The sequence below is a fragment of the Balaenoptera ricei genome, chromosome 8 (assembly GCF_028023285.1).
Source record: "Balaenoptera ricei isolate mBalRic1 chromosome 8, mBalRic1.hap2, whole genome shotgun sequence".
Taxonomy (NCBI): domain Eukaryota; kingdom Metazoa; phylum Chordata; class Mammalia; order Artiodactyla; family Balaenopteridae; genus Balaenoptera; species Balaenoptera ricei.
The window spans coordinates 113,679,482-113,707,360 of record NC_082646.1 but is presented as its reverse complement, the minus strand read 5'-3'; the positions used below and the strand labels follow the sequence as shown (position 1 = coordinate 113,707,360).

The 27,879-nt window shown below is 65.4% G+C and overlaps 1 protein-coding gene across 1 annotated transcript; it reads right to left on the bottom strand.

The window, feature by feature from the left end:
• Positions 1-1,376: 1,376 nt before the first annotated feature.
• On the bottom strand, positions 1,377-27,493 carry MUC6 (mucin 6, oligomeric mucus/gel-forming). The gene is made up of 35 exons (XM_059929983.1): positions 27,436-27,493; positions 24,170-24,232; positions 23,522-23,762; positions 23,326-23,452; positions 22,934-23,024; positions 22,744-22,853; positions 22,363-22,570; positions 22,053-22,175; positions 21,497-21,617; positions 21,251-21,389; positions 21,058-21,162; positions 20,842-20,914; positions 20,617-20,754; positions 20,176-20,337; positions 20,003-20,097; positions 19,778-19,910; positions 19,442-19,691; positions 19,312-19,364; positions 19,111-19,220; positions 18,505-18,656; positions 18,215-18,356; positions 18,008-18,118; positions 17,472-17,657; positions 17,148-17,387; positions 16,868-17,024; positions 16,554-16,697; positions 16,265-16,327; positions 15,999-16,010; positions 15,047-15,280; positions 14,724-14,951; positions 11,041-11,552; positions 10,467-10,944; positions 4,107-4,511; positions 1,881-1,983; positions 1,377-1,554 (listed from the first exon to the last, which is right to left on the bottom strand). Exons 1-35 carry the CDS (start codon positions 27,491-27,493, stop codon positions 1,377-1,379), a joined length of 5,745 nt encoding a protein of 1,914 aa, XP_059785966.1.
• Positions 27,494-27,879: the final 386 nt, after the last annotated feature.

Genomic DNA, 27,879 nt, shown 5'->3' with positions numbered 1-27,879 from the left:
GGCCGCTGGTGGCACCGCTTTGCACTGCAGACGGATGGCGTGGCCGTCGTGCTTTTGTTCAAGGTGCTGGACGGTAGGTATGCGGTGCTTGGGCTCCAGTGTTCGGACTGCCAGCTCAGAGCTGGTTTCTTATGTCAGCCGACGCCCTCTCTCCACCCACCGTTCTGGGTGAGCATCCATCAGCAAAGAAGAACAAATGCTGGGATGGCGATCGGAATGTGTGTGGTCTTTGGAGGGAAAGGCGCCCGGCACACGGCTCGAGGTCCCGTCCTGTGGGGCTGCATGGGGCGCTGAGAACCGATGACACGGGCCCGTCGTCCGGAACCTGTTCCGCAGTCACGGGGCTGGAAGCTTAGGTGTGTCGAGGTGACGTGCCTTTTGTTCTGCACTTGGGTTTGGGACGTGGGTTGAGCCTGTGGGACTCATCCTGGTGGGGCCTGCGGCCTGGCCTCGGCTCCCCCAACTCCATGGTGCGCGTTGGGGGCCTGCCTTCTGGAGGCCTGGGTCTAGGGGACCAGTGGGCCCAGGGGTTCCTTCCTGGGGAGTGAGCCTGCTGAGCTCAGGCGGGGTGACCCCAGCCACAGGCAGGGTGCAGGGTCCCACGGGACGGAGGGCCTCACAGGAGAGTAGTCCTGAGCTGGGAAGGGTGAGAGGGCCTGCAGGGGAGGGGAGGGGAGGGGAAGGCCGGGGGCCCGCAGTGGCATCCCTTCTTGGTCCAGACTGGTGCGGGTCCAGCCCCATGGGCCGGCCGTGGGTCTGGGGACTCAGGAATGCCCGAGGGGCGTGGGAGACAGCAGGAACAGAGCTCAGGAGCCTTTGTGCCTTGACCAGTGCCAGTTTATTTGTTGTCTGTTCACGCGGGGCTCATGGTGCACAGGCGCCTGGTGTCCCCTCCCCAGGGTGAGCTTTGTTGGTGGGCAGGCGGTGACGCTGGCCTCTCCCTTCCCTTCCCCGACTCCAGGGCCCCTCTCCTCGCTGTGACCCGAGCCTCTCCCCAACCCTTCTCTGCTTGGGCAGCCCCTGTCTCCCCAGAAACCCCCTCTGCAGCAGCCTTCCCAGCTCCTGCCATCGGGGGCGGAGTTCTGGTCCCGGCAGGACCGGACGGCTGCCCTCAAAGGCCGGGAGGCTGTGTGGAGGAGCGTGGGCAGTGCCCCGTGCAGTCCCAAGGCTGGCAGTCCAGTGCAGCCTGCTGGGTTTGGTCAGGGTCTGCAGGACCCCCGCCTGCAGCCCCTTTCTCTTCAGATGCCCGGGGGAGCTGCATCTGAGGGCTCTTTGAGGCCATGCCCTGTGCCTAGGAAAGGGGCTGCTGGGCACAGTGAGTCGGGGTGAGCGGGTGTCGGGGGCGCGGCTTGGTCCTCACTCCCGGGGCCAGGTCTCTAGTCTCTGCAGCGCTGGGAGCGGCACGTGCAGCTGCTGAATACCTGCAGCGTGAGCGTCAGCCGCTGTCCCCTCACCCTGGGGTCCGGGCAGGGCAGCACGAGCTGCTTCTCGTGGGAGCTGAGCGGGTGGCAGCAGCTACAGTTGGTGTCCACTCGCATGGTGTCGGTGTTGAAGCTGCGGAGGGGCGGCGGCGGGGAGCGCAGGTCAGGGCCGCTGCCTCGGGAGCGCTCCTGCCCCTCCCCGGTCGCTCGGAGAGGTGGACGTCAGGGTCCCAGGCTGCGCCTTCGGGGAGGGGCTGGCCTCGCATCGCTGACCTCCCCGGCTCCCGGCAGGTGTGGTGGAGGTGGGTGCGGGCCGGGGCCACCCGATGGGGCGGCACGCTGCCTGGGCCGGGAGCTCTCGGTGGATCTTCCCCAGCTTCCACTGGGAGCGCCTCTGTCGAGCAGGGCGGGTTCCAAGTCTGGGACCTGGACAAGGACCGCACGGGGCCGACAACTCACCTGGCTGAGGAGGCGCAGACGCCCTCGCAGCGGGTCACCGTCACGTTGGCCGTGCACCCCTGGTAAGTGACCTCTTCCTCAAACTCCCTCACGCTGCAGGTCCCTGGGAGCCGAGAGGCAGGCATCAGACGGCGGCCCCGCGGTGGGGCTGGAGGACAGGTGTGGCCTCTGGGGGCTCCGCTCCTGGCCCTCTCAAGGGCAGGAACTGACATACCTGGCTCTGGGCCTCGGGTTTTTAAATCCCTTTTCCTGTGGCACGGTGGATAGTGCCGGCTCCACCAAGGGAAGGCTGCCAGGTGCCCGACAGCTTAGATGATCTGGATGTGGCCGTGTGGGCACCCACCAGCACTTTCGTGCCCACAGTGGCATCTTCCCTGGGCCCCCACCCTGCACTTGGGCCCCTGCCCCAGGCCATCTCCCCTTGTCCGAGCCCCACTGAGCTCAGACCTCATGGCTTTGCATGGGAACAAAGCCTGATACCAAGTCTCTCATTGTGTGTTTTCTTCCTGAAAGTTGGCTACACTGGGAGTCCCCCAGGGTCAAGGGTTTTCTCAGAGGACGAGGCAGATTCCCAGCACTGGCCCCAGCCTCCCTCTCCACCTCCCCTCCTGGCCTGACACCAACCTGTGGGCAGAGGTGTTTCTGGTCTGCTGGGCTCCGTACCTGCGGTCGGGATTGGGTAGGATATCAGCATCCCCTGAGGGGACACTTGGCGTCACAAGAGCTCCCTGCAGGGGTGTGGACCTGGCTGTGAGCTCTGTCCTGCATCTGTCCCAGGGGACAGACTGTGGTGGGTGCCCCGACAGTCGGCAGAGCAGTGTTGCCATTAGGAGCTGCCAGTGTGGGACTTGAGTGAAAAGGCAAAGACTGGACCGTCTCTCCTGCCTTCCCACCTGCCCCCCTCCAAGGTCTCCCTGTGGCCTCGAGCCCTGCCTGCCCTGCTTTTCCAGTGGAGGTGGAACAAGAGGCCCAGCGGGGATGGGGCTCTGGGTACTTCGCTGTGGCTCCCACTGCCCCCAGCTCCCCTCCCCTCCTGAGCTCCTGCTCCCTCGCCCCACGTCCTGGGTCCCCTCTTCATGGGCGGCCTCCACCCCATCCTTGTCCCACAAGAGAAAACACTTCTTTTTTCAACACCGTCATGCGGTGGTGGACAGTCCTGCCGGGGAAAGGCTGGGGGTGTGAGGGGGAGCCCGCTCCAGGGGACGGGGGCTGTGCAGGGGAGGGGGTGTCCCTGGAGGACAGGGTGGGCTTAGGCAGGCCTGGGGCAGGAAAGTAGAGCAGAGCTGGAGGCACCTGCAGCACTGAGACCTGGGTGGGCGCCAACCCTGGAGTGCAGGTGCCCCGGCCGCTAGTCCCAGCTCGGGCCCCGACGATCACCTGGGGTGAGGCGCGTGCCTGCTTTCTGCAACCAGGGGGAGGGTTGCGAGAGTTGAAACTCAAGGTCCTTCTGAGCTCTGCAGAGGGTCGCTGTAGAAGGCTGCTGAGGGGGTCACCTCAAAGGGAGGCCAGGACTGCAGCAGGGACATGGAGGGGCGGGGGGCTGAGGGAGGCAGGTGCAGGACAGTCAGGCCCTGAGGTGGGGAAGGGGGCCACTTGGGGGAGGCCAGGCGCCCATTTAGGCCAGACTGGAATTCACTGGAGCTGAGCCCTGAGAAGAGGGGAGAAAGGATCTGGGACCTGGCCAAGAAAGGCTGAGGAGAGGCCCCGAGGACACGTAAGCAACATACAGCAGAGGACAGGCTGGAGAGGGGGTTGGGGGAGATGTGACTTGGCCACCGCCTGCTGGTGGGGGCCCTGTCCTTCTAGACACCCCCAGGGCACAGCTGAAGTACCAAAGCTCAGAGACCTGGAATGGCACTCCAGGGCTGGTCAGAGGCCGAGCGGGGGCTCCCCCAGGCTGTGCCCGACCCCGAGTCTGCTCAGTGCCCTGTGCTGCCTGGCCACCCCCAGGCAAGGAAAGTGAAGGCTTTAGGGGGAGGAAAGGAGACACCCCTGCTGCAAGGGCTGGGCCAGCCTCTGGGGGTGTGTGCAGGTCATGATGGGGCGCAGCAGAGGTGGGAGCAGAGGCCGAGAGGCAGTGCCCATAGGGTCATCAGGAAGTGTGAGGGGACGAGAAAAGGCGGAGAGCCCATGGGAGTGACCCAGAGTGTTGTCCAGAGTGGAGAGACAAAGCTGAGAAAAAGTGTGCACCACAGGTCATGAGGTGGCTGCAGAGATGTCACTCACCTGGAGAACTGGGTAGAGATGTGATGAGAGAGGAGATGGATTGGCCCCTGGTGGAAAAGGACCCGGCAGTGGGCAAGGAGGAGCTTCCATGCGCAGTGATGGAGCTGGTCAGGAATACGGTGGCCGGCAACCCGGTGGTACTTGGCTGTCTGGTGGTGAGGTTGGTGGCTGGAGAATTCGGGATGGCTGTCACCCCCAGGGTAGAAGACAGGAGGCCCTGCGTAGGGGCTCGGGTCGTGAGAGAGGTGGGCTGTGAGGTAGTGGACCGAGAGGACAGAGCTGAGGAGGTGGGGTTGCTGGCTGTGGTCCGGGAGGTAGGCAGGACTGTGGTACTGGAAGTGGGGAGAGGGGACAGGGTGGGAGAGGATGGAGGTGAGAAGGAGGACCTGACAGGCATGATGGTGGCTGGGGAAAAGGGGCTGGTAGACAGGGAGGCTGTATGTGATATGGTCACGGGTGCAGAGGGGGAAGTGCTGTGCGGAGCTGAACTAACGGTTGGGATGCTCTGTGAAGTGGAAACCGCTGAAGGTGATGGGGAAGATGATATAAAAGGAGGAGTGGTGTGTGAGGACACGTGAGAAGGAAGAGAGGAAGTCGTGGGCAGGGAGGAGAGAGTGGAGGTGCTGGATGAAGACGAGGAGTAATGTGGAAGATTCGATACAGAAACAGAAGTGGTGAAAGGACTTTGGCTTGGGTTTAGAGGAGTTGGAGAAGATAATGTAGAGCTAAAGCTAGAGTTTTGTGGTAGTACTGTGCTGACCGAGTTCTGGGCTTGGGTGGTCCTTGTTGTGGTCTTTGTCAATGGTGGGGCTGTGGGTGTGACGGTCCCTGTTGTGGTCTTTGTCAGTGGCGGGGCTGTGGGTGTGGCGGTCCCTGTTGTGGTCTTTGTCCGTGGCGGGGTTCTGGGTGTGACGGTCCCTGTTGTGGTCTTTGTCAGTGGCGGGGCTGTGGGTGTGGCGGTCCCTGTTGTCTTCGTCAGTGGCGGGGTTCTGGGTGTGGTGGTCCCTGTTGTGGTCTTTGTCAGTGGCGGGGTTCTGGGTGTGGCGGTCCCTGTTGTGGTCTTTGTCAGTGGCGGGGCTGTGGGTGTGGCGGTCCCTGTTGTGGTCTTTGTCAGTGGCGGGGCTGTGGGTGTGGCGGTCCCTGTTGTGATGTTTGTCAGTGGCGGGGTTCTGGGTGTGACGGTCCCTGTTGTGGACTTTGTCCGTGGCGGGGCTGTGGGTGTGGCGGTCCCTGTTGTGGTCTTTGTCAGTGGCGGGGTTCTGGGTGTGGCGGTCCCTGTTGTGGTCTTTGTCAGTGGCGGGGTTCTGGGTGTGGCGGTCCCTGTTGTGGTCTTTGTCAGTGGCGGGGTTCTGGGTGTGGCGGTCCCTGTTGTGGTCTTTGTCAGTGGCGGGGTTCTGGGTGTGGCGGTCCCTGTTGTGGTCTTTGTCAGTGGCGGGGTTCTGGGTGTGGCGGTCCCTGTTGTGGTCTTTGTCAGTGGCGGGGTTCTGGGTGTGGCGGTCCCTGTTGTGGTCTTTGTCAGTGGCGGGGCTGTGGGTGTGGCGGTCCCTGTTGTGGTCTTCGTCAGTGGCGGGGCTGTGGGTGTGGCGGTCCCTGTTGTGATGTTTGTCAGTGGCGGGGTTCTGGGTGTGACGGTCCCTGTTGTGGACTTTGTCCGTGGCGGGGCTGTGGGTGTGGCGGTCCCTGTTGTGGTCTTTGTCAGTGGCGGGGTTCTGGGTGTGGCGGTCCCTGTTGTGGTCTTTGTCAGTGGCGGGGTTCTGGGTGTGGCGGTCCCTGTTGTGGTCTTTGTCAGTGGCGGGGCTGTGGGTGTGGCGGTCCCTGTTGTGGTCTTTGTCAGTGGCGGGGTTCTGGGTGTGGTGGTCCCTGTTGTGGTCTTTGTCAGTGGCGGGGCTGTGGGTGTGGCGGTCCCTGTTGTGGTCTTTGTCAGTGGCGGGGCTGTGGGTGTGGCGGTCCCTGTTGTGATGTTTGTCAGTGGCGGGGTTCTGGGTGTGACGGTCCCTGTTGTGGACTTTGTCTGTGGCGGGGCTGTGGGTGTGGCGGTCCCTGTTGTGGTCTTTGTCAGTGGCGGGGTTCTGGGTGTGGCGGTCCCTGTTGTGGTCTTTGTCAGTGGCGGGGTTCTGGGTGTGGCGGTCCCTGTTGTGGTCTTTGTCAGTGGCGGGGTTCTGGGTGTGGTGGTCCCTGTTGTGGTCTTTGTCAGTGGCGGGGTTCTGGGTGTGGCGGTCCCTGTTGTGGTCTTTGTCAGTGGCGGGGCTGTGGGTGTGGCGGTCCCTGTTGTGGTCTTTGTCAGTGGCGGGGTTCTGGGTGTGGCGGTCCCTGTTGTGGTCTTTGTCAGTGGCGGGGTTCTGGGTGTGGCGGTCCCTGTTGTGGTCTTTGTCAGTGGCGGGGCTGTGGGTGTGGCGGTCCCTGTTGTGGTCTTTGTCAGTGGCGTGGTTCTGGGTGTGGCAGTCTTTGTTGTGGTCTTTGTCAGTGGCGGGGTTCTGGGTGTGGCGGTCCCTGTTGTGGTTTTTGTCAGTGGTGGGGTTCTGGGTGTGGCGGTCCCTGTTGTGGTCTTTGTCAGTGGCGGGGCTGTGGGTGTGGTGGTCCCTGTTGTGGTCTTTGTCAGTGGCGTGGTTCTGGGTGTGGCAGTCTTTGTTGTGGTCTTTGTCAGTGGCGGGGTTCTGGGTGTGGCGGTCCCTGTTGTGGTTTTTGTCAGTGGTGGGGCTGTGGGTGTGGGCTCTGTTTCTGTGACAGGGGCATGTGTCGATGTGGGTGGGGTGCCAGTTGGCTTTGGGGTGGAGGAGGTAGCATGGGACTCTGTTGGGGTGATGACTCGGTGAGAGGTTGGAGCTGAGGAGGTGGCAGATGTTGACACGTGGATGGGAAGGGTCTCTGGGTGTGATGTGATGGGATAGGTGGTAGTGGTCTGGAAGGGTGTTCCTGTGGATGGAGCTGTTGTGTGGGAAGTGGTGGGGACAGAACGGGTGGGGATGGAGTGAGTGGTGAAAGGGGTGTGTGGCCCAGTGTGGGTGGCCGTGGTGGTGTGTGTCACGGGTGTCCCTGTGCCTCTACTGGTGGATTTAAGGGAGATGGTGGTGAATGGTGGGGACGTGGTTACATGGAGGGCATTTGAAGTAGAGTGTGATACCGGGGCTGTGGAGGTTGTGGCTGTGCTGACCGAGTTCTGGGCTCGCGTGGTCCCAGTCGTGGTCTTCGTCAACGGTGGGGCAGTGGGTGTGGCGGTCCCTGTTGTGCTCTTTGTTAGTGGCGGGGTTGTGGGTGTTGTGGTCTCTGTTGTGGTCTTTGTCAGTGGCGAGGTTCTGGGTGTGGCGGTCCCTGTTGTGGTCTTTGTCAGTGGTGGGGTTCTGGGTGTGACGGTCCCTGTTGTGGTCTTTGTCAGTGGCGGGGCTGTGGGTGTGGCGGTCCCTGTTGTGGTCTTTGTCAGTGGCGGGGTTCTGGATGTGGCGGTCCCTGTTGTGGTCTTTGTCAGTGGCGGTGTTCTGGGTGTGGCGGTCCCTGTTGTGGTCTTTGTCAGTGGCGGGGCTGGGGGTGTGGCGGTCCCTGTTGTGGTCTTTGTCAGTGGTGGGGTTCTGGGTGTGGCAGTCCCTGTTGTGGTCTTTGTCAGTGGCGGGGTTCTGGGTGTGGCGGTCCCTGTTGTGGTCTTTGTCAGTGGCGGGGCTGTGGGTGTGGCGGTCCCTGTTGTGGTCTTTGTCAGTGGCGTGGTTCTGGGTGTGGCAGTCTTTGTTGTGGTCTTTGTCAGTGGCGGGGTTCTGGGTGTGGCGGTCCCTGTTGTGGTTTTTGTCAGTGGTGGGGTTCTGGGTGTGGCGGTCCCTGTTGTGGTCTTTGTCAGTGGTGGGGTTCTGGGTGTGGCAGTCCCTGTTGTGGTTTTTGTCAGTGGTGGGGCTGTGGGTGTGGGCTCTGTTTCTGTGACAGGGACATGTGTCGATGTGGGTGGGGTGCCAGTTGGCTTTGGGGTGGAGGAGGTAGCATGGGACTCTGTTGGGGTGATGACTCGGTGAGAGGTTGGAGCCGAGGAGGTGGCAGATGTTGACACGTGGATGGGAAGGGTCTCTGGGTGTGATGTGATGGGATAGGTGGTAGTGGTCTGGAAGGGTGTTCCTGTGGATGGAGCTGTTGTGTGGGAAGTGGTGGGGACAGAACGGGTGGGGATGGAGTGAGTGGTGAAAGGGGTGTGTGGCCCAGTGTGGGTGGCCGTGGTGGTGTGTGTCACGGGTGTCCCTGTGCCTCTACTGGTGGATTTAAGGGAGATGGTGGTGAATGGTGGGGACGTGGTTACATGGAGGGCATTTGAAGTAGAGTGTGATACCGGGGCTGTGGAGGTTGTGGCTGTGCTGACCGAGTTCTGGGCTCGCGTGGTCCCAGTCGTGGTCTTCGTCAACGGTGGGGCAGTGGGTGTGGCGGTCCCTGTTGTGCTCTTTGTTAGTGGCGGGGTTGTGGGTGTTGTGGTCTCTGTTGTGGTCTTTGTCAATGGTGTGGCTGTGGGTGTGGGCTCTGTTTCTGTGACAGGGACGTGTGTCGATGTGGGTGGGGTGCCAGTTGGCTTTGGAGTGGTGGAGGTAGTGTGGGACCTTGTTGGGGTGATGACTCGGTGAGAGGTTGGAGTCACTGAGGAAGTGGCAGATGTTGACACATGGACGGGAAGGGTCTCTGGGTGTGATGTGATGGGATAGGTGGTAGTGGTCTGGAAGCGTGTTCCTGTGGATGGAGCTGTTGTGTGGGAAGTGGTGGGGACAGAACGGGTGGGGATGGAGTGAGTGGTGAAAGGGGTGTGTGGCCCAGTGTGAGTGGCCATGGCGGTGTGTGTCACGGGTGTCCCTGCACCTCTACTGGTGGATTTAAGGGAGATGGTGGTAAATGGTGGGGATGTGGTTACATGGAGGGCATTTGAAGTAGAGTGTGATACCGGGGCCGTGGAGGTTGTGGCTGTGCTGACCGAGTTCTGGGCTCGCGTGGTCCCTGTCGTGGTCTTCGTCAATGGCGGGGCAGTGGGTGTGGCGGTCCCTGTTGTGGTTTTTGTCAGTGGCGGGGTTCTGGGTGTGGCGGTCCCTTTTGTGGTCTTTGTCAGTGGTAGGGTTCTGGGTGTGGCGGTCCCTGTTGTGGTCTTTGTCAGTGGTGGGATTCTGGGTGTGGCGGTCCCTGTTGTGGACTTTGTCAGTGGCGGGGCTGTGGGTGTGGCGGTCCCTGTTGTGGTCTTTGTCTGTGGCGGGGTTCTGGGTGTGGTGGTCCCTGTTGTGGTCTTTGTCAGTGGTGGTGCTGTGGGTGTGGTGTTCCCTGTTGTGGTCTTTGTCAGTGGGGGGGCAGTGGGTGTGGCGGTCCCTGTTGTGATCTTTGTTAGTGGCGGGGTTCTGGGTGTGACGGTCCCTGTTGTGGACTTTGTCAGTGGTGGGGCTGTGGGTGTGGCAGTCCCTGTTGTGGACTTTGTCCGTGGCGGGGTTCTGGGTGTGGCGGTCCCTGCTGTGGTCTTTGTCAGTGGCGGGGCTGTGGGTGTGGCGGTCCCTGTTGTGGTCTTTGTCAGTGGTGGGTCTGTGAGTGTGGCGGTCCCTGTTGTGGTTTTTGTCAGTGGCAGGGTTCTGGGTGTGGTGGTCCCTGTTGTGGTCTTTGTCAGTGGTGGGCTTGTGGGTGTGGCGGTGCCTGTTGTGGTCTTTGTCAGTGGCGGGGCTGTGGGTGTGGCGGTCCCTGTTGTGATCTTTGTCAGTGGCGGGGCTGTGGGTGTGGCGGTCCCTGTTGTGGTCTTTGTCAGTGGCGGGGTTCTGGGTGTGGCGGTCCCGGTTGTGGTCTTTGTCTGTGGCGGGGTTCTGGGTGTGGTGGTCTTTGTCAGTGGCGGGGCTGTGGGTGTGGCGGTCCCTGTTGTGGTCTTTGTCAGTGGCGGGGCTGTGGGTGTGGCGGTCCCTGTTGTGGTCTTTGTCAGTGGCGGGGTTCTGGGTGTGGCGGTCCCTGTTGTGGTCTTTGTCCGTGGCGGGGTTCTGGGTGTGGTGGCCTTTGTCAGTGGCGGGGCTGTGGGTGTGGCGGTCCCTGTTGTGGTCTTTGTCAGTGGCGGGGTTCTGGGTGTGGCGTTCCCTGTTGTGGTCTTTGTCAGTGGCGGGGTTCTGGGTGTGGCGGTCCCTGTTGTGGTCTTTGTCAGTGGCGGGGCTGTGGGTGTGGCGGTCCCTGTTGTGGTCTTTGTCAGTGGCGGGGTTCTGGGTGTGGCGGTCCCTGTTGTGGTCTTTGTCAGTGGCGGGGCTGTGGGTGTGGCGGTCCCTGTTGTGGTCTTTGTCAGTGGCGGGGTTCTGGGTGTGGCGGTCCCTGTTGTGGTCTTTGTCAGTGGAGGGGTTCTGGGTGTGGGCTCTGTTTCTGTGACAGGGACGTGTGTCGATGTGGGTGGCGTGCCAGTTGGCTTTGGGGTGGAGGAGGTAGCATGGGACTCTGTTGGGGTGATGACTCGGTGAGAGGTTGGAGCCACCGATGAGGTGGCAGATGTTGACACGTGGATGGGAAGGGTCTCTGGGTGTGATGTGATGGGATAGGTGGTAGTGGTCTGCAAGGGTGTTCCTGTGGATGGAGCTGTTGTGTGGGAAGTGGTGGGGACAGAACGGGTGGGGATGGAGTGAGTGGTGAAAGGGGTGTGTGGCCCAGTGTGGGTGGCCGTGGTGGTGTGTGTCACGGGTGTCCCTGTGCCTCTACTGGTGGATTTAAGGGAGATGGTGGTGAATGGTGGGGACGTGGTTACATGGAGGGCATTTGAAGTAGAGTGTGATACCGGGGCCGTGGAGGTTGTGGCTGTGCTGACCGAGTTCTGGGCTCGCGTGGTCCCAGTCGTGGTCTTCGTCAACAGTGGGGCAGTGGGTGTGGCGGTCCCTGTTGTGCTCTTTGTTAGTGGCGGGGTTGTGGGTGTTGTGGTCTCTGTTGTGGTCTTTGTCAATGGTGTGGCTGTGGGTGTGGGCTCTGTTTCTGTGGCAGGGACGTGTGTTGATGTGGGTGGGGTGCCAGTTGGCTTTGGAGTGGTGGAGGTAGTGTGGGACCTTGTTGGGGTGATGACTCGGTGAGAGGTTGGAGTCACCAAAGAAGTGGCAGATGTTGACACATGGATGGGGAGGGTCTCTGGGTGTGATGTGATAGGGTAGGTGGTAGTGGTCTGGAAGGGTGTTCCCGTGGATGGAGCTGTTGTTTGGGAGGTGGTGGGGACAGAACGGGTAGGGGTGGAGTGAGTGGTGAAAGGGGTGTGTGGCCCAGTGTGGATGGCGGTGGTGGTGTGTGTCACGCCTGCACCTCTAGTGGTGGATTTACGGGAGTTGGTGGTGAATGGTGGGGACGTGGTTACATGGAGGGCATTTGAAGTAGAGTGTGATACCGGGGCCGTGGAGGTTGTGGCTGTGCTGACCGAGTTCTGGGCTCGCGTGGTCCCTATTGTGGTCTTTGTCAGTGGCGGGGTTCTGGGTATGGTGGTCCCTGTTGTGGTCTTTGTCAGTGGCGAGTCTGTGGGTGTGGCAGTCCCTGTTGTGGTCTTTGTCAGTGGTGGGTCTGTGGGTGTGGCGGTCCCTGTTGTGGTCTTTGTCAGTGGCGGGGTTCTGGGTGTGGCGGTCCCTGTTGTGGTCTTTGTCAGTGGCGGGGCTGTGGGTGTGGCGGTCCCTGTTGTGGTCTTTGTCAGTGGTGGGTCTGTGGGTGTGGCGGTCCCTGTTGTGGTCTTTGTCAGTGGCGGGGTTCTGGGTGTGGCGGTCCCTGTTGTGGTCTTTGTCAGTGGCGGGGTTCTGGGTGTGGCGGTCCCTGTTGTGGTGTTTGTCAGTGGCAGGGCTGTGGGTGTGGCGGTCCCTGTTGTGGTGTTTGTCAGTGGTGGGTCTGTGGGTGTGGCGGTCCCTGTTGTGGTCTTTGTCAGTGGCGGGGTTCTGGGTGTGGCGGTCCCTGTTGTGGTCTTTGTCAGTGGTGGGTCTGTGGGTGTGGCGGTCCCTGTTGTGGTCTTTGTCAGTGGCGGGGTTCTGGGTGTGGCAGTCCCTGTTGTGGTCTTTGTCAGTGGCGGGGTTCTGGGTGTGGCGGTCCCTGTTGTGGTCTTTGTCAGTGGCAGGGTTCTGGGTGTGGCGGTCCCTGTTGTGGTCTCTGTCAGTGGTGGAGTTCTGGGTGTGGCGGTGCCTGTTGTGGTCTTTGTCAGTGGCGGGGCTGTGGGTGTGGTGGTCCCTGTTGTGATGTTTGTCAGTGGTGGGGTTCTGGGTGTGGCGGTCCCTGTTGTGGTCTTTGTCAGTGGCGGGTTTCTGGGTGTGGTGCTCTTTGTCAGTGGCGGGGCTGTGGGTGTGGTGGTCCCTGTTGTGGTCTTTGTCAGTGGCGGGTCTGTGGGTGTGGCGGTCCCTGTTGTGGTCTTTGTCAGTGGCGGGGTTCTGGGTGTGGCGGTCCCTGTTGTGGTCTTTGTCAGTGGCGGGGTTCTGGGTGTGGCGGTCCCTGTTGTGGTCTTTGTCAGTGGCGGGGTTCTGGGTGTGGTGGTCCCTGTTGTGGTCTTTGTCAGTGGCGGGGCTGTGGGTGTGGTGGTCCCTGTTGTGGTCTTTGTCAGTGTCGGTGCTGTGGGTGTGGCGGTCCCTGTTGTGGTCTTTGTCAGTGGCGGGGTTCTGGGTGTGGCGGTCCCTGTTGTGATCTTTGTCAGTGGCGGGTTTCTGGGTGTGGTTGTCTTTGTCAGTGGCGGGGCTGTGGGTGTGGCGGTCCCTGTTGTGATCTTTGTCAGTGGCGGGGCTGTGGGTGTGGCGGTCCCTGTTGTGATCTTTGTCAGTGGCGGGGTTCTGGGTGTGACGGTCCCTGTTGTGGACTTTGTCCGTGGCGGGGCTGTGGGTGTGGCGGTCCCTGTTGTGGTCTTTGTCAGTGGCGGGTTTCTGGGTGTGGTGCTCTTTGTCAGTGGCGGGGCTGTGGGTGTGGTGGTCCCTGTTGTGGTCTTTGTCAGTGGCGGGTCTGTGGGTGTGGCGGTCCCTGTTGTGGTCTTTGTCAGTGGCGGGGTTCTGGGTGTGGCGGTCCCTGTTGTGGTCTTTGTCAGTGGCGGGGTTCTGGGTGTGGCGGTCCCTGTTGTGGTCTTTGTCAGTGGCGGGGTTCTGGGTGTGGCGGTCCCTGTTGTGGTCTTTGTCAGTGGCGGGGTTCTGGGTGTGGCGGTCCCTGTTGTGGTCTTTGTCAGTGGCGGGGCTGTGGGTGTGGCGGTCCCTGTTGTGGTCTTTGTCAGTGGCGGGGCTGTGGGTGTGGCGGTCCCTGTTGTGGTCTTTGTCAGTGGCGGGGTTCTGGGTGTGGCGGTCCCTGTTGTGGTCTTTGTCAGTGGCGGGGCTGTGGGTGTGGTGGTCCCTGTTGTGGTCTTTGTCAGTGGCGGGGTTCTGGGTGTGGCGGTCCCTGTTGTGGTCTCTGTCAGTGGTGGGGCTGTGGGTGTGGCGGTCTTTGTTGTGGTCTTTGTCCGTGGCGGGGTTCTGGGTGTGGGCTCTGTTTCTGTGACAGGGACGTGTGTCGATGTGGGTGGGGTGACAGTTGGCTTTGGGGTGGAGAAGGTAGCATGGGACTCTGTTGGGGTGATGACTTGGTGAGAGGTTGAAGCCGCCGAGGAAGTGGCAGATGTTGACACGTGGATGGGAAGGGTCTCTGGGTGTGATGGGGTGGGGTAGGTGGTGGTGGTCCAGAAAGGCGTTCCCGTGGGCGGACCTGTTGTGTGGGTGGTAGTGGGGACAGAACGGGTGGGGGTGGAGTGAGTCCTGAAAGGGATGTGTGGCGTGGTGGGTGTGGCCGTGGTGGTGTGTGTTAGGGGGTTGGATGCAGAGTGTGTGGTGTGACTGGTGTTCTCCTCGGCCCTAGCAGTGGTGGCTCTTGACAGTGGACTGGTGTGCATTGTGCTGTGGCCTGTGGTGCTCTCCGGGGGTTGTGGAGCGTCCGTCTGCTGTGTCTCCTGGCTGACGGGGGTTTCAGGGGTCCAACGGTGTGTTGAGGACGCTGTAGAAAACAGTGGTGGTCAGTTCACTCCCTCCTCCTCGTTACCCTATCTTGGGGTGTGACCTGTTCATCACCCACACCTTCCACATCGTCTTTCTCACATGTGGCTTCTGTGTGTCCCTGGTGGTGTGTCCAGGAGTTTTCTGAATGACTATCTCGTTCCTCTCCCAAACCCCACCCCGGCATTCTCTGTGGACCCTTGTTGCATCTTAGCTGCTTGTAGTGGGTTTTGGGGTCCCTCCCCAGCAGCCCTGCATGGCTCTGCCCCCTCAACGCTGCTCTCAGGGCGGCCGTTGTTCGGGTGGGCTCGGCTGTCCCTCCATGGCTCCCCTGCCACTGGCCTCGGGAAAGGGCTTCTCTTCTCGCCTGCTGTCAGGGGAATCGGAGGTTTGTGGCCCTGCCCCAGGGTCGGTGCCTGCACTTGGGTCAGGGGCCTTTTGGAGCCCTGGTCTGCCCTGGGGCCTGTGGACTCCCTTGGTGGGGGTGGCCGTGGTGGGTGGGGGCTTGGGTGCTGTGGCTGGGGAGATGTGCAAAGAGGAGTGTGATTAGCCAGCCAGGCTGCCCCCTCCTTTGGGCCTGAGCCAGCCCTGTGTGGTCGTGGGGGTGGCCCAAGGCTGCCGTCTTCCACGCGGCCCCACACAGCTTGGGCTGGGCGCTGGGGCTGCCCCGCCGAGGCCCCTCTGTGGGGACAGGCAGTGGTGGCATGCTTACTTGCGGGGGACACTGTGGAGGTCCCTGATGTTGCCGGGGTTGGCGGGGCTGCTGTGGTTCGCGCCGTGGACCGAGCTGTGGACCGCGTGGCTGTGCTGGGGGAGGATCCTGTGGGCTGCGTTGTGGCCCGGGTCACGGTGGGTGCTGTGGCTGTCGACCTTCGAGTGGCCGTGGCGGTCGGCGCTGCTGTGGCCCGTGTGGTGACAGTGGAGGTGGTTCGAGACGACTCTGCAGAGAACAACGCCCGACATCCCCTTCAGCCCCGTCCGCACTGCCGCGGGCGCCTCCTCACCCACCCCGGGGCCCTGGCCCGGGGGCCTTACCTCCCGAGGAGAATGTTGGTTGTGTCCGGGTGGTGGGGGCTGTGGCTGTGGCCGGAAGGCTGGGTGTCCGGGTCGGGGCCTCAGGTGTGGCCGGGGAGCTTGGCGAGGGTCTGGGGGAGCTCAGCCCAGTGGTGCTGGGGGTCACTGTGGTACTGGCCGTGGCTGTGGTGGGCCTGGTTTCTGTGCCAGGCAAGCCTGAGTGTGGCACACATGCTGTTGTTGTGGGGTAGGGAGCTGCTCTGGCACTCCCTTTGGGAGGAGCCCTTCGCTTCCCTGCTGGGCCCCCAAGCCACGCAGGCTGGGCAGGAGCCCTCAGGGCAGTGGGGGTCCCTGGCAGGGCATGTGTCCTTTGGCCCTGCTGTGCTCGGTGGCCAGGCAACAGGGCCCAGTGGGGCCTGCCGAGCCCCTCCTGTCTGACTTCCTGGTCAGCACTTGCTGGCCCCACGGTGCCGAGCAGCCCAGGGCCAGCCCAGGTACACCCTGCCCCGCCCCACACCCACAAGCCTGGCTGCTGCCGCTGGGCGGACAGACACAGGCTGGGCCGGCTGCAGGCCGGCTGGTGGAGCCGGGGAAGAGCCCTGGGAGAGAGCCTGCTTCACCTTGGCACCTTGCATGTGTGCAATCACCTGCTGTGGGCAGCGGCACGGTGGGCGATGACGCTGCAAGAGGAGGGGTGGTCGGGGGTGCTTCCTCCCGCCCCGCCTCCGCCTGCCTGGGCCCTTCAGAGCCTTCGGCTGTGTCCCCAGGGTGTGAGTCAGAGGACACGGGGGATGGACGTACCGCAGACGTGCCGGGACCCCTGCTCCCCACCCTCCTCCCCTCCCCATCTTCTCTCCCCTCCCCCCACCTCTGCATTGATGGGCCTGGCAGGGAGTGGAGGGGCCAGCCGGGGTGCTGCCCAAGGGTAGCTGCAGGTAGTGTCCAGTGCCCACCAGGCCGCCTGTTGCCGAACTCCCAGGAGGTCCTGCTCTGCACCCACACACCCCAGCAGGCTGGCAGGACCCGGGTGTGCCCTGTGGCCGCAGGCTGGGTGAGTGGATGTTTGGGGAGGGGAGGGGAGGCGAGGGTCAACCCCTTTCCCTGTGTCTCTGGCTGCCCTGGTCTCTGGCTGTGCCCCTGGGGAGTGGGGGTGCCGGGGGGCTGGCCAGAGGTTTGGGCTGGAGCTGGGAGCTCTGTGGGGGGGGCATGGGGGGCTCTTGGGCAGTGGGCTGAGCTTACTGCATGGCAAGCACATCCCCTTGTCGTGGTCGAAGTACTCGTTCTGGGAGCAGTTGTAGCAGCCTGAGGGGGGCGTGCAGAGAACAGGCAGACCTCAGTGTCCAGAGCCAGAAGCCCCTCTTCCCCAGGCCTGGTCCCTCCCCTCTCTCTGCCGGCCTCTCCCCCGATCCCCAGGCACAGGTGCCCGCCCGGGTCCCCACTGTCCGACACGCCTCCACATCCTGCCCGCCAGCACTCCCAATCCCTCCAGGCCCGCCCCTCCTCCCGTCTCCTTCTCTGCGCCCAGTACCTTCGATGTTGGCGCCCGGGACGCTCTGCGGCCACTCGGGGCAGAGGCATGGCTGGTAGTGCCATGTACAGTTGGCCTCCTGGGCATACTGGTACTTGCCGCCGCCCACGTGCGTGTGGGTGTTGTAGAAGTCGCAGTAGATGGCTGGGGGGAAGGGCACCATCAGGCGGCAGAGCTGGCCCGGGAGCCCGCACCTGCCAGCGGGCCCCAGGCGCCTGTGCCTCCCTGGGGGTGCCGCCCGCCCGGGAGAAGCGCTGCAGCCGGACATGCCGCCTGTGGCCCCGCGGGGGCCTCTGGGCAGGCGCGGGACTCACGGCAGAAGTCTGGGGACCGCCAGTCCACGCACACGCCCTTGTCCAGGCAGGCCTGGGCGTAGGCGGCCACGGCGTCACACAGGCACTCGCAGTCCCCACCGGCGTCACACCCACACGCGTCGCGCACGCAGGCCTCATAGTAAGGCAGGCGGTACACCTGTGGGGGCCGGCCCTCAGCGTCAGGCCGGGGCCAAGCTCCTCGCGGCCACCCCTCCCCTGACGGCTTGGCCGCGGAGCCCGGGGCGCCGGCCAGGGCAGGACGGGGCACTTGGGGGGGCACCTGGCCGTGGCAGGCGGCGAAGGTCTGGCTGTTGATGATGGCGCACTTGCGCTCAGCCCAGGAGCGACGGAAGGTGTTGAGGCTGCAGGGGTCCAGCGTGAAGGTGGTGTCCCCGCACAGCGGGCTCTCCTTCCAGGAGTTCACGAACTCCAGCTCGCTGGACGCCAGGTACTTGCTGCGTGTCTGGAAGTCGTCCTTCATGTTCCCGTTGTAGTTGCCGCACAAGCCGCAGAGGGCGTCCTGCGGGGGCTGGTGTCAGGTGTCAGGTGGCCGGCAGGCAGGGACTCACCACTCCCTGGGGCTGTGGGGCAGGGGCGGCGGTACCTGGGAGGCACGGGCGATCTTGATGAAGACGGTCATGTGCTTGTTCCAGATGAGGGTCAGGTGGTATGTGCTGCTGATGGTGGCATCCAGCACCAGGTGCAGGGAGCTGGCCTTGACCCGGAAGTGCATGCTGGGGTCCTCCCCGCTGACCGTGTAGTTCCTATCCGCCAGCACGATGGACAGGCCCTGTGGGGTGCGGCTGTCACAGGATGCCTGCCCACGTCCTGGGTGGCCGCTAAGTGCCGCTGGGCTCTGCCTCCCGGCCTGAGCTCTCCGTGGCAGGGCCAGCCCTGGCCTGGGGGGTCTGCCCTCTAGAGCCTGCTGCCGGCAGAAGGTTCCAGAACATACTGGAAACTGTGCCAAGGGCTGAGGGTCAGGCTTGTGGGAGAACCCCTCCCTGCTGCACGGTTGTCCAATTCCGGGGACACTGCTGCCGTGATGTGGACGTGGAGGCCAGGGCACAGGGCCGTGAGGGCCCCGAGAGGCCAGGCCCTGGGGCCCCAGGGGGAGGTTGGGAAGGCCACCCGCCTGCTCACCCCCAGGAAGATCTTGATGGCCCGTGAGCAGGTGACGCCTGACTTCCCACACACGACGTTCTCTGTAAGGATCTTGAAGGTGGGCTGCGAGTCGCTGGCACCGCAGCTGTCCTGTGGGGAGACGGCGCTGAGGAGGAGCCGGCCCTGCGGCCCCCCGGGCCCCCCGTGGCCCTCCTGTGGTCCCCTGGGGCCCAGGCCGGCACTCACTGTGGCCAGGATGTACTCGCAGTTGCCATCAAACACGAAGCGCTGCCCGTCGAAGGTGACCACGTGGCCCTCCCCGTAGAGGGTACAGGTGGATGGGCAGTGGGCACTCTGCTGGCACGACCATGTCCCCCTAGAGCAGATGCTGTGGGAGGAGCAGGGCATTCTGGGGTGACCGGGGTACACGCACCCCCGCAGGGCCCTGACCTCACGGGTTGGTAGGGACCCCTGCCCGCCCCAAGGGCTCACGGGCAGTTGGGCCACCAGGGTCTGCGGGTAGGGCTGCGGCTCACCAGCTCTTGCAGTCCGTGTGGAGCTCGGCGCCCTTGGGATAGGAGACGCCTGCAAACTCGCACGGGCACTCCTCGGGGGGCACACACTGCCCGTTGGCGTTCTCGTAGAGCCCCTTGGCACAGACACAGCCAGGCTCACACTTGGTGGGCACCTGCAGGGAGGAGGGTCAGTGGCCCCTGGAGGGTGGCCCTGCTTGCAGCCCTGGGACCTTCTGAGACTCCCCGGCATTCTCCCCAGACCTGCTCCCTGCGTCCATCCTGCTCTGGGCCTTCCCTTAGCACAGCTGCCCCTCTCTGAGGGGCGTCACCTCTGCGTCATGGCTGGGCTGTTGTATGCCCTCCCCAAACTGGCAGGGCCCACGGTCCTCAGGGAGCTCACAAAGGAGCACACGGCGGCCACGCCACCGGTCACGTGCATCACGGGATGGTGGGAATGGAGCACGGCCCGCCTTTCATGAGGGGTCTGTGGGAATCTTCTTGTGGGCCAAGGAGAAGATGTTGGGGCGTCTGCCGTGGGAATATCTAGCCCAGGGTGTCCCCGGCACCCCCAGGCAGTGGGACCTGCCCTCTGAGGAGCGCGCGTGCCCCTCGCTCCACCGGTCTTACACAGGGGGTGCCGGTGGCCAGCATCTGACAGGTGGGGGCGCAGGCCGCCCCGAACTTGTCCTCCGAGGACCGGCTGCAGGACTGGAACGTCTTGGGGGCCGAGCAGGTTGCTGCAGAGACAAGGGGCCTGGGGTGAGGCGGGCCTGGAGGAGCCGAGGCACCCACAGTCCAGCTCCGCCAGCCTCGGCCGCAGCTACGTACCCAAGAGCATCTGAGGCTGTGCCGGGCAGCTCAGCCGCCCGTTGACGCAGTAGCTGCGGGAGAGAGGCCCGGTGAGCGCCGCCTGGGCTGGGCTGCAGGCCGGGGGCCGCCCTCTGGACCCCTCGCTCACCAGATGATGCCATTGACCATGGTGGACTGGTCGGCCAGGATGAACTTGGAGCCGTCCAGGAGGCAGGGACACTGGGCCTTACGCACACACTCGGTCTTGTGGTTCAGGTAGGTGCCCTTGGGGCAGTTGCAGCCGTCCACGGGCACGGCGCTGGGGTGGCACTCAGCCTCACGGTCGGACAGCGACAGGCACGTGCGGTCGCAGGCCTGGCTGTCGTAGCTGAACGTCTGGTTGCCTGTGCAAGGGGTGCCTGCGGGGGACCCGGAGTCAGGCCCGGTGTGTGTGTGTGTGGGGGGGGTGGCACCATCCCCGCCAGCCCCGCCGGCCCGTACGCACTGCAGTTGTCCACGCTGCTCCTCCAGCCCTGGAGCAGGACGCCCCGCGAGGTGCATGCGAGGGCGTAGTCGCCCAGGGCGGCGCAGATGTGCGGGAAGGTCTCCTCGTAGTTGCAGGCCTGGTACACGCACCTCTGTGGGCAGACAGGGGCCGTGGGTGCCCACCCAGGACCCCAAGGGTGCCCCCCGCGCCCCCCACACCCCCGCTGCCCACGGGGCCGCCCACCTTGTAGAAGGGCTTGGGGTCCACGGCGGCATGGCACTTCTCGAACACCGTGCCCTTCTTCACCAGCACCGCGCAGTGGGTCTCCGCGCACACCTCTGGGGGGCAGGCCGGCGTGGGTCAGCCGTCCGCTGGGGTCTCCCGCCCACCCCGCAGCCCTCCTGGACGGCACTCACTGTTGAGCTGGCTCATGGAGCAGGGGTCAGTCTCACGCTCGAGCGCGGCTGGGCAGTTTCCTGCCCGCCAGGAGTCCACGAAGAGCGAGGCGGTGCCCTCGGCGATGCCCACGCTGGTTGTGAAGTCGTCCGTCGTGTCCCCGTTGAAGTTGCCGCAGAGCCCTGGGCCGGCCGGGCGTGAGGGTGGACTGGCCCATGCCCCTGTCCTGCCTCGCCCTCCCCAAAGCCCGTCTTCGCCCCTAACCACGCCCAGGGTGAGAGGCCATGGCTGGCTACACCCCTGGGAGGACCAGCCGGCTAGGTGGAGCCGGCCTGGGCCGTGAGCGCCCGACACATTGGGTCAGTGCAGGGCTCTGCTGGGCCCCTCCTCCTCTGGAGTGGCCGAGCCGGGTGGGGACGGGGCAGCTGGGCCGACCCTGGGCAGCCGGGGGAGGGACTCACCTCTGGTCTGGCCTCTGAACTGGGGCCCGACAGTGATGTACACCTGGAACACGGGCCACAGCTGGATCACGAGCTCCATCCCGAAGGTGGTGACCATCTGGATGTGGGTGGATGTCTGCCTGAAGACTGTGATGTTGCCTGAGGGGATAGGGGGCCTCAGCAGGCGGCCTGCTTTGGGACCCGGCTCGTGGGGCCCTGGGTGCCGGGTGGGGGCTGAGGACGTACGAGTCTTATACGGCAGCCACTTGGTGTCCCTGTTGTTGGTGATCACCTCGTCCTGAGAAATCACAATCTTGTCCTGCGGGGAGGGTGGCTGAGTTACGGGGGGCCAGGAGTTGCGGAGGCCTCCGCCTCCCGTGGGCCAGGCAGGGTGAAGGGGAAGCTGGGACGCATCTGCTCGGGGCCCTGGGTGGGCGCAGGTGGCAGGCGGGGTGGCCTCACCTGGCTGGACATGTAGATGACAGCGGCCAGCGATGTCTCCGAGCGTGAGTACCCAGACTGGTCGTACACGGCCATGAGCGAGCCCCCGTCGGGGAGCTGGGGGCTCTGGGAGGAGGGGCGGCTCAGCACAGGGGGCCCGGCGTGCTCACGGCGACCCCCCGTGGCGGGCCCCCGGGCGGAGGCCGTGTCCTACCTGGAGGAGGATGTAGGTGCAGGTGCCGTGGAAGCGGTAGGGCCTGGCGTCGAATGTGGTGACGAAGGAGCCGCCCTCCAGGGCACAGCGCCTGGGGCAGGGCCGCTCCACGCACTCCCAGTGGCCCCCGGAGCACCGGCTGTGGGCGAGGAGGCATGACCCAGGTGGCCCCCGGGGCTGAGGCCGCCGCGTCCCCGTCCCTGTCCCCTGCCTGCCTGCACGCCTCTCCTGCTGCCCTGCACTCACCAGGTCTGGCAGGCGGCTGTCGTGACCTCCCCAGGGGCGTAGACCACCCCGCGGAGCATGCAGGGGCACTGGGGGACAGGCACGCAGCTGTGGTTTTTGGAGATGTCGTCCAGAACCATACCTGCAGGAGAGGGGCTCCCTGGGGCCGCGGGCAAGGAGACCCCTCCCGCCCTCCTGCTGGGCAGCCCCTCCCCCACCCTGTCCTGCGGTGGGGGCTGGGGGCGGGGCTGGGGCGGGGCTGGGGGCGTGCCCCAGGAGAGCCTCCGCCTTCAGCCCCGCCTGCCTCGCAGACTCCCGCCCCCTCGTGCTAGGTGCGGCTCCTCATTGGGCAGCGGGCCCTGTCCAGCTCCGACCCCGCCTCTGCCCACCACCTTACTCCCCGTGGACGGGCACATGCGGCCGTGGCCCGGGGCGGCTGTGAGCACAGTGCAGGCAGAGCCCTCCCCGGGCTAAGTCCTAGCAGAGGGTCCGGGGGTTCCGTGCATGGGTGTGGGCGGAGCTGATGCCCTGTCTCTGGGCTCCTTTCCAAGGGTCCTGGGAGAGCAGCTGTCCTCACCTTCCGGGCAGAAGCAGCCGAAGGTGCAGAAGCTGGAGCAGCTGTGCTGCGGGTTGGAGCAGGTCCTCACGCAGGTCTCGCCGCACTCCCGGTACACCTGGTTGGCTGGGCACTGGCCCACAGCTGCAGGCCCGTGTGGCCCTCGTGAGAGGGGTCGGGCGCCCAGGGCCTGGCCACCCGCCCCACCCTGGCCGAGGACTTAGGCCAGCCGCTCCTCCACCTGGATCTCCTCTGTCTCACAGACAAGGGGGGATTGGGGGCATCGTGTCTGGAGCCCTGGCCCTTCCCCCCGACCCTCCCCAGGACTCACAACAGAGGCCAGGGCCCCGCCAGCTGTTGACGGGCTGGCCGGCCATGCTGCACTGGCGCGAGTACTCAGATAGCGTGGCACAGCTGCAGTTGTGCCGGCCGGGTTGGGCACACGTGGCCATGTCCGCCCGGCAGCTCAGCAGGAAGGGCTCCTTGGGCACGTTGCACTCGGGGGACACCAGGGTCAGCAGCTGGATGCAGGTCTGGGCCTGGGCACAGGGACACTCAGGGTCATAGGGGTCAAGGCCACATCCCACACCACGCATGTGACTTGGAAGTCTGGGGGCGTCGTTGGCCTCGGGACCCTGCCAGATCCCGTGAGCCGGCCCCACCCTGGCTGAAGGGCCCCCTCGGCCCCGGGGAGCCTGACCGCCTCACTTACGTTCCCTGCCTGCAGGACCCGGGGGCTGGGGCTGGCCTCATAGGCACAGATCTCGCTGGGGTCATCCAGCTGCTGGAGGGCGGCGTACTTGGGGGGCTCCAGGGGTCGGCCTGCGGTGTGGGGTGGGGCAAGGTCAGCACCATGGTTGCTGGGCCACAGACGGGTCTCCCCACCACTTCCCCCTACCTACCGTCCTCGCTCAGAAACTCATTTGTCTTCTCACCGTCGAAGTTCCCACACAGCCCACACATCTTGCCCATGTGCTTCTTCTCCACCAGGACCTGGAGGGGTCGGGCACCGCCGTCGGGTGGGCGGGGAGGCGCACAGGGCTCCCAGGGCCCCAGGACCCCTCGGAAGCTGCTCACGCCTGCTCCAGGGGCCCAGAGCACCCCTCACGGGGAGGGTCCTGGCGCCACGCCACCCCAGGGTCTGCCCGCCCGGCTCCTCCCAGGGGACCTCCATTCTTGCTCGATGGAGGGAACTGAGCCAACAAAAAGCCCAGGCTCCTGGCCGGGGTCAGGGCCCCCATCCCCAGGAGGGCAGCTCCGCAGCCCGGTCCCCCGACCCCTGCCGCGTCCTCACCATGAGGTGGGTGCCCGGACCCCACATGACCACCAGCTCCAGCTCCAGCTGCTTGGCCACCAGCCGCACGCTCTGGCCGAAGGGTGTGATCTGGAGCCCGTTGCTGGTGTAGGGCAGGCTGACGGCCCTGCAGGGTGACAGCAGTCAGCGGGCGCCCCTCGGGCCCCCAGCCGCCCGGCCCGGCTCTGCAGCCTACCCCATGTCCTTGACGGAGATGACCGCCTTCTCCACAGTGACCACAGAGGCCCCCAGCTCCACGATGACCCGGGAGATGTTCCCGCTCGGCCCTCGCCGTAGCTGCACGCTGAAGGTGGACGAGGCATCCTTGCACATGGCCGCAAAGATGTAGTTGCAGGTCCCCGAGAAATCATACACGTGGCCGTCGAAGGTGGAGAAGTGGCTGGCCCCCCATGTGGAGCACCAGCCCCTGTCTGGAGCTGCGGAGAGAGCGGGCGGGGTCTCGGAGCCCTGCGTCCTCCCGGCTGGTGGGGCAGGTCTGGGGCCCCGGGGAGCCCACACTGGGAGACAAGAGGCTTCCCAATTTCTAGGCCCTCCTAGGGTGGGCGGGAGAAGGCCCCGCCCCACACACCCATCCCCTGCCTACGGGAGCGCAGGCCTCTGTTGTGGTTGGGGTCTATGGCGCCATCAGCCCTGGGGTCTGTAGGACATGAAGCTGCAACTTAGCCCCCATCCAGCAGGGGCAGCAGGGGCTTGTCTCCCCCAGGCGAGGGTGGTCTGAGGCTCTTCCATAGCTGGAGCCTCTCGTGGAAACCCCAGACACGGTTACCCTGTAGCAGGACCGTGGCCGGTGGACACGGGGACAGGGGGCTGCCGTGACCCTCACCTGTCTGCGGGGAGTCCTTCAGCCTCTGGAGGCCTGGGGGCACCAAGGAGCTGTCGTCCAGACCTGCGTGGACAGGGCCCGCGGTCAGTGTGGGGCTGCCCAGCCCTGCTCGAGGGCTGTGGCCGGCAGCGTGGTTGGGGTGAGCCGGGCCCGGGGCACGGCGGGGAGCGCCAGCGGGGCCGCTCCTGGGCTGCACAAGCTCCGCCGTCCCCGCCGTCCCTTCCTTTGGTCGCCTCAGAGGGACCTCTCTGAGCTGTCACCTGCTGGGGCTGGGGACACAGTGGGGATGAGGCCCTGCCCCCAGGCACACGCACGCGTGGAAGGGTGGTGAGTGGGGCCAGAGGGTGAGGAGGGGGCAGCCGCAGGCGCTGGGAGCCGGGAGGTCCCTGGGGAGACGGGGTCCCGAGCGTGGGGCTCAGGGCTGGGCGAGCTGCGCCCCGGCTGTCCGTGGTGGCGTCTGGCCCGCAGCACCTGCAGGTCTGCCTGCCGGGCTCCAGGCACTGGCTCGCTCCCCAGAGAAGCCCGGGCACTGCGCACGCAGGTGGCGCGTGATAAAGGGGCTCCCGGCTGCGCTGGCTCCCAGTGGGCTCCCGTGTGGGCCTCGTGGGGGGCGGTAGCTGCAGGTGGGGGTGAGGAGCCCTGAGCCCAGAGGGGCTCGGTGGTCTGCAAGCGGCGGGAGGGTCAGGGAGAGCTGGGCAGGGGTGCCCGGGCGTCGGTGGGTGACTTGGCCGGCGGCGTGCCGCTGTCCGGCTACACCCGCCGAGTTCCCAGCTCAGCCCACCTCGGGTCCACTCCCTCTGGGGTCCGTGCCCGCTCTGCCGCCAGCTCAGAGGCTGAGTGAGGCTGAGGCCCACGGAGGACTTCTCCCTCTTCTGGGCCCTAAAAGTGGCTGTTTCTTTGCTTCCTTCCTCCCTGTCAACCTCCCGGCGCGCTGGCCATCGCCAGAGAAATGCCCGGTGAGGCTGCTCACGGTGACTGTCGGGACAGGAAGCACGGGCCCAGCCTCGCCTCCCCCATCCCTGCCCTGCTGCAGTCCTCCCTGCGGCCCCGTGGGCCCCGTGGGCCCCGTGGGAGATGAGGCCCGGTGCTGGCGGGCGGCAGGGTCATCCGCTGAAAGCGGCCCCCCGGGGTCCCGTCCCTCCTGCTCCCCACCGCGCCCCCTTTTCCCCGGGGTCTGTGCGTTCCTGGGTGACACTGACCTCCCGAGTCACGGTGCTGGTCGCTGCCAGTGTTGTTTCTCTGGGTGACGCCAGGGAGCAGGGGTGCCTGCCCGATGGCACAGGGTCCCTAGGCTGGGCGGGTGGTGACACCTGGCCCCCTTCCTCTGCAGTGCCCACCACGCACGTCCACGCCTGGGGCCCCGCCTCTCGGCTCACCGCTGGCCCCCACGATGCCTAGAGTCGCGTCCACTGTGCCCCCGAGGGTCATTTCCAGGTGCCCCCTCGCAGCGGCTCCTCCTTTCTCCGCCTTGTCACCCAGCACCAGCGTCCCGAGCCCTGTTGCGTTCCGGCCCTCGGCTCTGCCCAGTCCCCGCCCGGCCCTGCGGCCCCACCGTCTGAACAACAGCCCCCCAGCAGCGTTGCTGCTGCCCGCCTAGGACTGTCTGAGCTTCCCATCGCGCTCAGGTCCCTGGCTGGGACCCGCGGGGCCTGCAGGGCGGGCTGGTCCGCCACCCCTGGCCTTTCTCAGCCCCTGGACGGGCCCTGTGGTGGCTGGGGCACGCGCTGTTTGTTCCTTCTGCACGCTTGGCAGCCCTGCGTGGCCTGCCCGTTCTGGGTCAACCCTGGCCCTGCTCAGGGGCCTCTGTCCCGGAATCCCCAGCCCCCAAGACCCTGATGTCTGAACCGGTGCTTTGAGGCCTCTGGTCCAGGAGGGCAGGGCCTGCCTCTCGCTCCCCCTGATGCCAGCACGGAATCGGTGCTCCAAGAGTGTTTGCTGAAATGTGGAGAGGCCCCTGTCCCCCCCCGCCCCGTGCAGCATTCACAGCCTGGACCCCCGTGGCTCCCCAAAGCCACGCCCCTCACTACACTTGCTGGCCTACAGCCCGCCCTGCGTGGCTCCTGGGCACCTCCCTCCTCGCCCTGGTTCTGGGTCCAGGTCTGGGGGTCCCCAGGGCCCGGGGTGGGCCCAGGGAGGTGGCCTCAGATGGGCAGGGGTCCTGAGTGCTCAGAGCCACCCTTGGTGGGAAAGCTGGTGCCTGGGGGGCGGGGAAGGGGCTTCGTGGGAGGCAAGGGGTGGAATGGGCCCGGGGGGGCCTGCTCTACTCGGAGCCCCCAGCCTGCCCCCAGCGCCTGGGCCATGGCCAGACGGCAGGCCTGGCGCTTCTCCCTGGCTCCTAGCTGAGGCTGGTGGGGCTCTGGGGCCGCCAAGGAGAGGGCAGCGGGGCAAGGACCTATGAGGCAGGCAGGAGCGAGTCCCGCTGGCTCGGAGACCGGGGCTCTGGGGCGGGTGCCTGCGGTCAGCGGGAAGGGGCTTCCCCCCTGGCCATTGGGGACCCCTTGGGGCTGGCCCCTCCTGGGGGGCGGGGCCGGGGTGAGCGCCTCCTAGGCCTGCGGCATCTGCCGTGCCTGGGGGAGTTGGCCGAAGGGACCTGTGGGAGGAGGAAGGGGACCCCCGTCCCAACAGCCTGATGGGTGAGGCTGGGGGCACTCGGGCGGGGCGGCCCCTTCCAGCCTCCCAGGTCTTCAATCCTCCCGGCAGCCACACAAAAGGGAGGCGTCGCCCGCGCTTGTACAGACCCGGAAACTGAGGCCCAGAGCCCACATCGTGGTTTGTCTGTTCGCAGCCAGGACCCGGTGGAGCCGGGATCTCTCCTCAGTCTTTTGACTTCAAGGCCCACAAGGCCCCCTACATGCCCTCTGGCTGCCCCTTGGGGACCCCCAGAGGCATCTCGGGACCCAGGGCCCAGTGGGGAGAGTGACAGGGCCAGGCTCTGAGCGCTGAGGCCCCAGCACTGTCCCTGCCTCGCACGCCCGTGCCTGCCGCACCCACTACTGTGGAGGAGACTGTCTGTCGCCTCTGATTCCCACGGGCTGGGCCAGGCTCCGAGGCCGCCGGCGGAGACCGGGGCCTCGGCAAGTGTGGGGCAGCCACGGAGCGAGGAGAGGCCTCCTGGGCCCGGCTTCCCCTCCCGTTCCCATTCGTCAGTGTCCCCACGGCCAAGCCGCAGAGGCGAGAAGGCCTGGGAGAACTTCCCACGCGCAGGGGCCCTCGGAGGGTGTCTGGCCAACCCTGGTGCACGGCCTGCAGGCCCCCCCCCCACTCACCGGCGCTGAGCAGGGCACCCCCGCAGGAGAGGAACAGCAGCAGCCGGGGCCCGAGCATGGCGCGGAGAGGAGAGCGGTCACTGCCGGACCCGACACCTCCCACTGCGGGACACTGGGCAGGCTCGCCGCACCTGTGCGGCCTGAGTGGCCTCCCCCGACGCCTTATATAGGGGCCAAGGGCCCTGCCCCGCCACGCCTGCTTGTCCCCCACGCTCCCGTCCGGTAATTGCCACGGACAGCCAGTCCAGTGGTGGCCAAACAGGATCTGGGGCGCTGCTTTATCAGGACCTGGCCTTTGGAAAATTCTTCAGCGGGCAGCGGCCCCGTTGTCACTCACCTCTGAGCAGGGGGCTGGCACACACCCTCCGGGGTCCTGCAAACATCTCCGGTGTTTACTCGAGGCGAGGGGTAAACCTCGATTGCCAGGGGTCTCCCTGGGGTTCA

Excerpts from the sequence above, each read along its gene's own strand:
- MUC6 (XM_059929983.1), bottom strand. The coding sequence starts at position 27,493 with ATGCTCGGGCCCCGGCTGCTGCTGTTCCTCTCCTGCGGGGGTGCCCTG. Across the intron at positions 19,692-19,777 it reads GAGCAGCGTGGACAACTGCA|GCACCCCTTGCACAGGCAAC; the intron begins GTGCGTACGGGC and ends GGTCCCCCGCAG. Across the intron at positions 1,555-1,880 it reads GTCTGCGCCTCCTCAGCCAG|CTTCAACACCGACACCATGC; the intron begins GTGAGTTGTCGG and ends GCCCCTCCGCAG.